The sequence below is a fragment of the Sander lucioperca genome, chromosome 19 (genome assembly GCF_008315115.2).
Source record: "Sander lucioperca isolate FBNREF2018 chromosome 19, SLUC_FBN_1.2, whole genome shotgun sequence".
Classification (NCBI taxonomy): domain Eukaryota; kingdom Metazoa; phylum Chordata; class Actinopteri; order Perciformes; family Percidae; genus Sander; species Sander lucioperca.
In genome coordinates this window covers 26,633,775-26,646,298 of record NC_050191.1, presented here as the reverse complement: position 1 = coordinate 26,646,298, position 12,524 = coordinate 26,633,775, and the positions used below count along the sequence as shown (strand labels likewise).

Sequence of the window (12,524 nt, the reverse complement as noted above, 5' to 3'; positions counted from 1 at the left end):
TACTGACGTAAAGTCTGGCACGTGGGACTGCTGGGATTGGTTGAATTTGCGTGAAACTCAAAATTGCGAGTCGCACCAAAGTCACAGTGATTGGTTGAATTTGCGTGAATTGGCGCAATCGCAACATCGCGACATCCTGGAGGGACTGATTAAGGGGCATAGCAGTGTTTTTGCAAGTTGTACATTGTTGCCTAGTTTCCTTTTATCTAAACTTTCTAAAAATGTCATTGTTGCTGTATGAGTATAGTTAGGCTAACATCATTGCATCACTTGTGTGTAGCCCACAGCCTCCAAGGAGCAGGTCATGCACTTTTATTAATGAGGGTGGAAACGTCAACGGCATTTAAAAATAAAAGAAATCACATATTGATTAGGATTTGTGTCAGAAGTTCAGTGTGGTCTGGATTCAGAACATAATCTGAACTACCTTTAGAAAATAACCCAAAGCACAAGGTCTTATGGGTTTGAGGAAATAGCCTTAATCTTTGGAAACTGAGCATTGCAGACTCTCAGGTGGCCAAACCACTAACCAGACAGAACATCATTAAATCAGCACCACGGAATTTAAAGAATGTGCTGAATACATATCTGTAGTTTGTTGTCTGTCTTTGTAATCACTTTTATTGATTTTAAGGCAGATTGCAGGGACTCCAGATGTCAGTTGTTGTGCAGAAAGTAAGGGAATTATCTAAAGAGTGTAGTGGATTAAAGTCCTTAAATAAGCATAATTCTCAAAACATTGAATTATTCCTAACCTGTCTTGTGTTACAAGCCCCCTCTGGGGAAATAGAAGTTAAAGGAGCTGTACTTAAAATACTGAATAAAACAGCATGCTGGGATTGCCTCCACATAGCTATTTTCTTTTTACAGCCACATGCACTAACACTCAGGCACGGCCAGATCGGCTATCAAAAAACAACGGAGAACTCGGATTACAACAAGGTCAAGGAAACTTTATTATCCCCAAAGGGCAATTTGGTTTACAGCCAGCAGTACCACGCACCATACAAGCAATGTAGAAATCACAAAACACAGGTAGACCGCAAAGAACTAAAACAATCAAGCATAACATTCAACAAGTCAGTTGATGAATAAAACATTTAAACTACCTTAAAGTGCTCATATTATGCTTTTTGGCTTTTTCCCTTTCCTTTATTGTGTTATATATCTTTTTTTGTGCATGTTATAGGTTTACAAAGTGAAAAAGCCCAAAGTCCCCCCCAAAGAGACTTACCATCTCCAACAGAAAACACTGTTCACAAACTGCTCCAAACAGCTCTATTGTAGTCCAGCCTTTACTTCAGAGACAAACGTGGTCACTTTGTAACACACGTTATAATGCTCGCCTAGCTGCTAGCATGGCACGCCCCCATACTTAGGATTGGGTACCTTTTGCATCTGAACCAATAACGGTACCGGTACTGGTGCCTGGTGTTCGGTCTCGGTATTCAACGGTACTTTTTTCGGTACCTTACGCTTACTGAAACTGTAACTACAAAATTTGATTACAGTTAAAAAAGAGCCGCGCCCGCTCAACACTCACTGTGTCCCCAGCTGTTGAGAACAACCGCACTGAGGGGGTGGAAGAAGCCTGAACACAAAGATATTTGTTTGCAAGCTCGCGCTGCCGTGCAGTCCACCTGAACGGTTAGCTTGCTATAAATAATATGTCATCTCGTTATTACTTTCAAGGTCGGCACAATAAATTCAGCCATTTTGCTCGCTAAAACAAATCGGCTGACTGAGGAGTGTGCCCCCGCCACAGCCTCACTGACTCCCGGGGCTCAGTCTGGTCTGCTCCGCGGGTCTGCGGGGCTAACACGGAGCTACACTGGCCGCCTGGCTGCATCCAGGGGCAGCAGCTAGCTAACGGGAGCTAACTGACCTGCCCAGCGTTAGCAGCGTTGGCGGCAGTGATTTCACAAACAAACCCAGTAAATACCAGACGGGATGTTGTCGTGTCTCGTCCTACCTCCAGCCTTTAGCTGAGAGAGGTTATTTCGGAATAAACCTGAATGCCTCACAGGTTAATTCACATCCAGAATCAGCGGCAGCTAACAATAATACCAACGGGGATGATATTAACGTCTGGCCGGCCTGTGAGCTCACCGAGCAGCATGTGAGGAGGAAAACACAGCGGGATGCTGCGGGATGTCAAAGTTGGCAAACAAACAAACAAGTACCGAAATTTGGCACCATTTGATTTTACGTGAACCAATACTCTCAAATATACTACGTGACTCGGTCGGTACCGGTAAAAGTATAGGGTTCAGTACCCAACCCTAGTCATACTCTGCTTCTGACTGGCTAGTAGTCCTTATCTAGGTACTGTCAGGGCACGCCCTCATACTCTGCTTCTGACTGGCTAGTAGTCCTTACCTAGGTACTGTCAGGGCACGCCCTCATACTCTGTTTCTGACTGGCTAGTAGTCCTTACCTAGGTACTGTCAGGCCACGCCCTCATACTCTGCTTCTGGCTGGCTAGTAGTCCTTACCTAGGTACTGTCAGGGCACGCCCTCATACTCTGCTTCTGACTGGCTAGTAGTCCTTACCTAGCTACTGTCAGGGCACGCCCTCATACTCTGCTTCTGACTGGCTAGTAGTCCTTACCTAGCTACTGAGCATGTGTGACTCCCAGCAAAGATGGAACAGAAGTGTGATGTCTCACTCTGTAGCTAAAACAGAGAGCTCAACACACAGGGTGAAAAGAGGAGCTGCAGCTATGTGCAGTACAACAAATGTATAATGTATATAATTGAAAATTAAACCATGTAAACCTTTTTCTGATATAACCTCTAAGTTTATGAACCTGTTGGTCCTACAAGTAGGCAGACAGTATATACAGCCGGATGGAAGCAACTTTTTTTCATTAAAAAGAGGATGGCTCGGTTCACACAGGACTGGTTGGGCCTTGTTAAAGCTATAGTGCATAGTTTCTGTCGCCCCCATGAGGAATTCTAAGAAATGACAACAACACTGTCGGCGCGTGCACGTGACGCTAGCCTTGCGTGATCGCGCACCCCTCCCCCGTCCATTTTCATTTACATATAAGTTGTCATGCATGATTTTAAACATTTAGAAATAGTTTAATCAATGCATCATAATGCCTTAAAAACAGACACAACCTTCATAAAAAGTGTTAACCAAGTAAGTTTTAATTAAGAAAGTCAAAGTAAACTTTATTATCCTGCAAGGGGAAATTAATGTGGTCTTATACATCTCCCTTAAAACAAGAAGAAACACAGAAGAGACTTGGATTTTGTTGGTTATAAGTTATGATTGCGTGTCGAGCTTAGCCGACTGAACTTACTAGTAGAGATGCACCGACTCCAGGATTCGGATTCGGCTGAATATTCGGCTTTTTGACGGGGTTCGGTTTCTGCTGAACCTTAGAATTTTTATCCACCGAACCGAACCCTACACTTGCACTACGCGCGCTACGCTGGTCGACGTAATGACGGCGCCGTTGATTACGGGAAGGTGTTTACGTAGGTGGAGCGTTCAATGCAGTAGGCTGTGAGAAAGTGAAAATGATCTTGTGAGCAGAAAAAGTGTAGTTTGGCAGTACTTTCAGTCAAAAGAAGGCCATTCAAGTCCAGCTACATGTTCAATTTGCAATGCTGATTTGTCTCGTGGTCCCTAAACAATACACAACATCACCGCTGTTACAACATTTGGTATGAAACATCCGAAAAAATACGAGTTGTGCATGAAGGAATCTACAGACAGCAGCCAAAATGCAGCAACTTCAGGTACAGTCACAGCTAAAAATTGGTGTTAACCAGACGGATTCAGTGCATCCCTATTTACTAGTTGCAGAGGAGTGTATGAAGGTAAATATGGTGCAAAAAGGAAGAGCTTGTAGAATACGTGAGAACTTGCATAACAAAAAATCTGAACTTGTATGTTAAAATTTGCACTTGTAAAAATTGAATTTGCACTTGTAAAAAATATTCACACACGTGATCTGAATTTGAAGTCATACAAAAAAAAAAACATGAGAGCTTGTAAAAAAAATCTGAACTTGTAAATTGAAATTTGCACTTGTAGAAAATGTTCACACACCTGTATTCTGAATGTGAAATTACAGAAAAAATATTCACAAATGTGTAGATTGATATTTACATGAACACAATGACAGCTGCAAACTTATAATGCAACATTTACTCGTATACTTTTTTTTTTTACTCTGGTTCATTTTCCATCACAACCACAACTCAGTGATTACAACCTCTGGAATCTGTCACTGCAACTTCACATATGTGCTCTCTCGCATCACAAAGTGGCCAATCTGCGCACCTCGACTTTCACAACACTCGACGATACATTTGGTGCAAAACTAATTTGTACCTGTGGACTGAGGCTGTGGAGCTCTGAGCTAACAGAACGGGAAAAGCCTTCTTATATACAGTCTATGGGAAAAGCAGGGTTTCTATCGCCAGATGAGGGACAACTCTGTCTGGCTTATTTATGTAGCATGGAAACTTGGTGGAATAGCATGCTAGCATTAGCTAGCTAACTAGCAGCCAGCCCGCTTCTAAATGAATACCTTTTAATTATCTAAACACTTTTTAACAGTCAAACTAAAACACTGGCGGTGAGCTCCAGGGCCTGCAGCCGCAGACGGACCGTCATCAGTGGGGATCGACCAGCGTAGTAACACTGCTTTTGCCAGAAAGCTTCGCTGCCGACCTCGACCTGCAGTCGGAGCTCCAGCGGGACACGGAGAGCCCCACATCCGGTAGCAGCGGCCCATCCCCCGGCCATGACCAGAGCTTGCTTTGCTGATGTTGTGCATCCCTGCTAAGAATTGCACCCGCTTGGGCAGAAACAATCATTTCTACAGAATTCATTGCTGCCGAAAATTGCATCTAGGTAACAAGGAAATGCTACTATAGAGTCTGATAAAACATTGATGTCTCTAAACCTTCTAAAATCCTAATCATTATTAATGAACATGACAAAGAGATTTACTATTGCCTAGTTTTTAAACAGTACTTTGCCTTTTAAATTCATTATTTTCCCTAGTGGATGCAATTCTCGGCAGGGATGCGAAACTTGGCACCTGTTACCCACTGATGACGGTCCGTCTGCGGCTGCAGGCCGTGGAGCTCACCGCCAGTGTTTTAGTTTGACTGTTAAAAAGTGTTTAGATAATTAAAAGGTATTTATTTAGAAGCGGGCTGGCTGTTAGTTAGCTAGCTAACACTAGCATGCTATTCCACCAAGTTTCCATGCTACATAAATAAGCCAGACAGAGTTGTCCCTCATCTGGCGATAGAAACCCTGCTTTTCCCATAGACTGTATATAAGAAGGCTTTTCCCGTTCTGTTAGCTCAGAGCTCCACAGCCTAAGTCCACAGGTACAAATTAGTTTTGCACCAAATGTATCGTCGAGTGTTGTGAAAGTCGAGGTGCAGATTGGCCACTTTGTGATGCGAGAGAGCACATATGTGAAGTTGCAGTGACAGATTCCAGAGGTTGTAATCACTGAGTTGTGGTTGTGATGGAAAATGAACCAGAGTAAAAAAAAAAGTATACGAGTAAATGTTGCATTATAAGTTTGCAGCTGTCATTGTGTTCATGTAAATATCAATCTACACATTTGTGAATATTTTTTCTGTAACTTCACATTCAGAATACAGGTGTGTGAACATTTTCTACAAGTGCAAATTTCAACTTACAAGTTCAGATTTTTTTTACAAGCTCTCATGTTTTTTTTCTTTGTATGACTTCAAATTCAGATCACATGTGTGAATATTTTTTACAAGTGCAAATTTTATTTTTAGAAGTGCAAATTAAATTTTTACAAGTGCAAATTTTAACATACAAGTTCAGATTTTTTGTTCTGCAAGTTCTCACATTGTATTCTACAAGCTCTCCCTTTTTGCACCATATTTACCTTCATAGGAGTGAGCCATTTTTGGAAATATGGCCAAAACTGTCCAACTCTTACAAAAATGTAGCCCAAATGATCACAACCTGTCCAAACCTATTTTTACCTGCCCAATTAATAAATAAGTATTCATGTGTTTCATCTATGCTGTTTTTCATCTTTGTCGTAAAACATTGGCATACTTTGCCAAATGTCAGACAGGTTTATTATAGGAAACTAAAATGAAAATAACAATGAAAAATAGCTTTATTAAACTGAAACTAACAAAAACTAAAACCTTCAAGAAAAGCTAAACTGAAACTATATTGCCAGGTTAAAAACTAATAAAACTAAAAATGGGGCACCCTGGTAGCTCACCTGGTAGAGCGTGTGCCCCATGTACCAAGGCTTGGGGGGACTGAGTAGAGGGGGCCCATAGAGAAGGCCTTTCTACAGGGCCCAGAATTTGTGCTATGCCCCTGTTGGTGCCCTTTTCTTATCTATCTACTCTAAAAAAAATTATATACAGTATCTCACAAAAGTAAGTACACCCCTACCATTTTAGTAAATATTTCATTATATCTTTCAATGGGACAACACTGAAGAAATTACACTTTGCTACAATGTAAAGTATTAAGTGTACAGCTTGTATAACAGTGTAAATGTGCTGTCCCCTCAAATTAACTCAACACACAGCCATTAATGTCTAAACCGCTGGCAACAAAAGTGAGTACACCCCTATGTTCAATTCCCATAGAGGCAGGCAGATTTTTATTTTTAAAGGCTAGTTATTTCATGGATCCAGGATACTATGCATCCTGATAAAGTTCCCTTGGCCTTTGGAATTAAAATAGCCCCACATCATCACATACACTTCACCATACCTAAAGATTGGCATGGGGTACTTTCCATAAAATCATATCTCAATGCAAATCAAACCAGCTATTAGGCTAACCAACATAAAATCATGCCAATCTGTAGGTATGGTGAAGGGTGATGATGTGGGGCTATTTTAATTCCAAAGGCCAAGGGAACTTTATGACTTTCACCCAAGGTTAATGTCCCACTGAGAACAAAAGAAGCTGTTTGACAGCTTAAGCAGAAATGCCATATAATACCTACCATAAACTGTTTACAATGTTTTAGAGAATATACACTCTCAAAATCACCGTTTATGACGGTCTAAAAGTGTTTACACACTTCAGTCTATAAAACTCCACCAAGTGAGGTTTATCTTAAGAGATGGCAAAAACTATGGCTATAAAAGGCTAAATGGGTTACCTAAGATTAACCGTTATGTCATGACCCTTTTGGAGTAAGAGAAGTAGGGTGAAAGAGTTTAAAGCAGCAGCTGAGCCATCATCAGACAGCAGCTCCGCCCACAGAGAGCAAACACCTCCCTCCTGTTTTAGTTCACTCCCATCCCCTAAGAGAGCCGCACAGTTCACTGCAGATAGTCCCAGATGTGTCTCACACTGAAGCACGACAAGTCAAGACAAGTGGGACTGCATCTGAATGAGGACCTTTTCTCTACCTGTTAGGGTGCGTCCAGACCAAAAAAAAAGCATTCCAGGGTACTGCAGCAGTGGGAGTGTCCCTTACTGTAAATGGCGTCATGTTGTTTTATTTAACACCCCAATGTAGTCTTTCAATTTCACGATTATTGTTTTCCGTCAGATCATTTTTATGACGTCCATGTTTTTCGAATCGCAGTTGAAGGCAGCTTTGTTTCACGGAGACGCATCAGCGTTGTAGTCTTTTATCTCTGACTTTTGTCTGACACTTGGCCTTCTGCCTCTGGTTGCTTGTGCATCTTTGACAGCTCCATTTTCAGGGGCACTTTTGGACTTTCTGATTCGCCAGAAAAATGAACTTTGATGAAATTATCTGTCTTATTGGAGGCTTTGGGAAGTTCCAGAAGATCTTGTATGTATGGATCTGTCTACCTCAGATCTTTCTGGCGTTCCACAACCTCGTCTCTGTCTTCACTGAGGCTGTTCCTCCGCATTTGTGTAGCTCCTCGAGTCCCGCGGCGGGTGCTCCAGCCTCTTCATATTTCAACTTCAGCCATCTTGATGGCCGGCCTGAGCTGTCCTGCACAGTTCCCTTGAACCACAGCGGTGCTGTAGCTCTTGGCGATGGACACCCCGCTGGGAGATGCCAGAGAGGCTGGGAGTACAGCACAGAGACCTTCCAAAGTACCACAGTAACTGAGGTGAGTGGAAAAAACCAACTGCTTGTCTAGCAGATTGTAATATCTACGTTTTCAGCTGACGTTTCTCAATCAATCAATGAATCAATTTTATGTGACATGAAATCGTACAAGGTGAAATGTTTTCCCGTCAGCACAACTTGAGCATGATTCATCATAGAATGGAGGGGGGGGGAGGCTGAGTATCGCAAAAGATTTACCGAATTGATTCCGATTCACAAGGTCCCGATTCGATTACATTTCAAATCAAGTCTAAAATGTATCGGATTTCAATTAGTTTGGAGAAATTTCAATCCCAATCCCAATTTTGCTTGGCTATTAAAGAGATTTTACAAAACTTGTGGTACAAAATTGTACTAGCAAGAAGCAACCCTCAAACATGTTTTATAATGCACCATGTTAATGTTTACATTAAGAATTGACTCCCAACAAGTACTTTTTACTTAACAGGACTGACATGACCGATACATCCATGGTGATTTGGGGATTTTATTAATGGAAATCAGATCACTCAGACGAAGATCGATTTTGATATGAGAATGGCGCCGTCTTATTATTCACCTTACGTTCAGCCGGTCGAGGGTTAACTCAAACACCCTTGCACTTTCAGTTTAACATGAGGACTCCATGCAGCTAATTCATGTGGAGGGGCTTAGCTGTGTTTCACAGTGGGCTCTGCTGATACCTGATACAGGTTTAAACAGGGTGGGGTTTGAGAGATGGACTCCTGCAGTGCAGGCATCTTCTGGCCTTCCCACACACTCTGCCACGCTACCATGTTGTGTAACTTTTTATCGTCAAGGAACCCTCAATTGACACAAATTAGACCACACACCCCCATTTAATAAGATTCAATTAATCGCAGTTTTATCAAAATCGCAATATGGACTAGTGCAATATCCAAATCGTGGGGGGGAGGGGGGCCATATGTGTCAAACAATTATGAATGAAGTATTGTGGTGCTGTAGAGCAACCATTGCTACAAACCCTATCCTACAGACTAAAGAAAACATCTTTGTTTGGTACAGATCCTCACAAAAATCACACTATAATCACTTTTAAAATGTTTTAATACATATGAGATTAATGGGTAACACTTGAAGTTATCTACACAAGAGTGACATGACACTGTCATGACACATGAACCCTAACCATAACCCTAACCATAACTTACTAAAAGAAGCATGTCATAAACGTTTATGACTTGTTTATGTTTATGACACGTTCATGTCAGTGTCATGTCACTCTTATGTATCTTCAAGTAAAGTGTAACCGATTAATGATACAAAAATGATTATTCCCTTAAATATCGTGAATCATATCGCAATCGCAATATCACTCAAAAATTACCGCAATTGGATATTTTCCTCGTATGGTGCAGCGCTACCCCCATCGGATAGGATTTTAGTTTTTAGATGTTTTATTACAGAACGTGTATGAAATCCATGACCACAATAGTCAAACATTCTGTCACTGTGTTCATTATGGATGGCATTATAGTGCAAATAAATGATTCCCCTTTTTGCTGGGGACCCCATGGAACTCCCTCTCAACGACCCCACATGGAAAACCACTTTTGTAACACATGAACCTGAGGGGTGGGCAGCTGGAGCAGTTACATGACCAAAGTGATGTGATTGGACAAAGCAGTGTCACATGCGGCTACGTGACAGGTCAGCTGCATTCAGTCAGTCAGATCTGCAGTTGATTTAGAAGTTTCTGGAATTGTCATTGCATATAATTACACAATGAAACTTAGTTGGAGCAATCCAGTTTGCAGCATTTAAATACAATACAAAATATATGCACACACCTCACCCCCACAACCCTTACTCGTGGCCTCATACAGCCCAGCCTCATGGCAGTTCGTGAAATGGTTACGTTATTGAATCTATTGATTCTTGAACAGGACACGATTATGTCGTTTTTTTCGTGTGGTGATCACAAATTTTAATTTAATGTATTTAAATGGGAAGCATATTTCGTGATCACAACACGACAACGGTAGGGAGTAGTATGAAAAGCAAAAAATCCGCGTAGGGAGGTTGGTCAGGATGGTGGATGGGTCAAACAATACCGGACTTTCACCCCGGAGACCGGGGATCGCGTCCCGCGTGTTGCAGTTCTATTCCGCGTTATTCTCTTCCTAACCACAACCGTCCTGTTGTTGTCGGCGTGTCCTGCGTGTGACGGTTCCTTTCCCAGTTCTTCTTTTCCTAACCTCAACCATCCCTTTGTTTTGGCCGGCGTGTGGCGTTTCATGTCCCCCACGTGTGGCGTTCCGTTCCGTTGTCGCCGGCATTTGGCGTTTAATTTCCCATTTTTTGGCCGCGTGTGGCGGTCCGTCCTGTTGTTGTCGCCAGCGTGTGGCGTTTAATTTCCTTGTTTTTGCGTCCCCAAGAGCAGCCCAGCATCATGGCAGTTCGTGAAACGGTAACGTTCGAAAATCATGAGCTGTATACGAAATAAACAAGAAAATCGTGACCTATACACAAATCAATAAATCAAAATAACGTGACCATTTCACGAACTGGCTTGAGACCTGGTTGCCTCATACACATACTCCTACTATAAATACACCTATTACCCATGGTATAAATAAATAAAATATCTATAAAATCTATAAAAAATAGAAATATAAGAAGTAGTGAATACAAAAGTTATTGCACAGACATTATTGCATTAGGTAGGAGAAATTGTCTGCATTTGAGTGTTAAAGATTCCAAATCGTGTCAGTGCACCAGCTGTGGTGAATCTTGATGGGAAGTGGCTCTGTAAATGTCCAGCTGTTGATAATTTAAGGACCCTTAGTGGTATACAGGGTTTTTCCTAGCATTACAAGGCTAAGGTGCAGCACCCGAGCCGTTTTGGGTACCACCTAAGCCAATGAATGTAAAATCAATGTGAGCATCAAACCTAACCACATGACTTTTCTCAGCTCTGTGTTATTTATTTATTATCTGCTCTAGCTTTCCCAACGTTTTAGTCACAGATTTGGTAATAATAATGGTCCAAAATGATGTGAAATTGCATATGCTTTTTTTAATGAAAAACATCACATATTATTGAGGGAGGACCCTTAAACCCCCCACCAAATACATGCATCTAGGGAACACTATACTGTGAATGGTTCTCACACAGAGCAGGTCTCTTGTTCAGCCTCAAGGACGGAACGATGAGAAATGAATGTATCACGCACATGGAAATGGACCCACATATACACGATTCAGGTACGTAAAATACAATGGTTTATTAGCAAGCTAATAAGTCCAAGCAGCAGTGTCCAGTAAACGGCAGGCAAAGGGAAAATCCAGGAAAACAGGCAATGGTCAAAATCCAAGGGGAACAACAGGAACTCAGGATAACAGGACATAGGGAAAAACGCTCGAAGGCTGAACACATGGAAGCAGACGATCTCGCACTGGGGTAAGGGGAAGACTGAACTCAAATACACAAGACAGGGGAGACAATGAGACACAGGTGCAACACATTAGGGCGGTGGACTGGTAATCACACAGGCGGGAAAATATACAACAGGAAGTAAAACAAGACAACACAAGAGAGAACAGAGAACCTACAAAATAAAACAGGAAATGGGAAAACTAACAAAGCATGAAACAAATTAAAAAACAGAAACTTGACTGGGACGAAACGTGACAGAATGAAGAAAACAGTTTTTTATTGAACCTGTTCTGTGCTTCTTGCAGTGGGACCTGGTTTGTGACAGTGCCAACCTGAACATCATGGGCTCCTCCATATACATGTTGGGCCTCCTAGTTGGAGCCGTTTTGTTTGGAAGCTTGGCTGATAAGTACGTTTGATGACACCCATCCATCTTCAGAGCACTAATTGAATAGATGACGTAACTCCTTACCACTTGTTCCCATGTCTGTCTTCTGCATTACTTTCTAGACTTGTTTCTTTTAATTCATCATGTGCTGCCTTAGAATTACACATAATTTCAAAAAAAGTTTAGTTTGGAATGACCAAGTTCGGAAATGTCTTGTCTTGTTCCAGGTATGGTCGCAGGATCATCATTCTTTTTAACCTAGCCATCCAGGCTGTCTCTGGGGTCGGTGTTGCTTTCGCCCCTAATTTCTACGTCTACATCGCCCTTCGCTTTATGGTTGGAACATCTGTCTCTGGTGTCACCATGAGTGCCTTTGTCCTAGGTCAGTGTCTTAAAGAAAGACGATGATTCAGGTTTGACCTGTCTTAAACAGTCTATGGATGAGATATGAGATATACTGCCCCCCCTCCCCCTCCTCAATAGCAACATGTCTCACCAGAGAGAATGTCGCAGATACTCAAGACAATTCATAGATCTCATTAGCAACTGTTTGCTTAAAGAAAACCACTTAGAGATTGACAGTGTCACTGATGGACAGGTTGAGAAGCAGGAGCACCCTCCTCAGCCGTGGATATTCAAATGTTTG

The 12,524-nt window shown here is 41.9% G+C and overlaps 2 protein-coding genes across 3 annotated transcripts in view; both read left to right on the top strand.

Annotated features, from left to right (window-relative positions):
- Window positions 1–7,955, top strand: part of tube1 (tubulin, epsilon 1) — a 38,539-nt gene extending 30,584 nt beyond the window's left edge. The window contains exon 13 of the mRNA XM_031285634.2: window positions 7,893–7,955. The gene's annotated coding sequence lies outside the window, so the exon portion shown is untranslated. The remainder of the gene's footprint in view (window positions 1–7,892) is intronic.
- si:dkey-119m7.4 (uncharacterized protein LOC560629 homolog) overlaps window positions 7,741–12,524 on the top strand; it is a 29,863-nt gene continuing 25,079 nt past the window's right edge. Inside the window, exons 1-4 of one of the 2 annotated variants that reach the window (XM_035995379.1) lie at window positions 11,201–11,276; window positions 11,626–11,628; window positions 11,756–11,899; window positions 12,106–12,260. In XM_035995379.1, the coding sequence (XP_035851272.1) occupies window positions 11,275–11,276; window positions 11,626–11,628; window positions 11,756–11,899; window positions 12,106–12,260 (304 nt within the window). In that variant the 5' untranslated portion in view covers window positions 11,201–11,274. Of the gene's footprint in view, window positions 8,092–11,200; window positions 11,277–11,625; window positions 11,629–11,755; window positions 11,900–12,105; window positions 12,261–12,524 lie in introns of those variants that run through there. The other variant, XM_031285640.1, reaches the window with a different exon arrangement.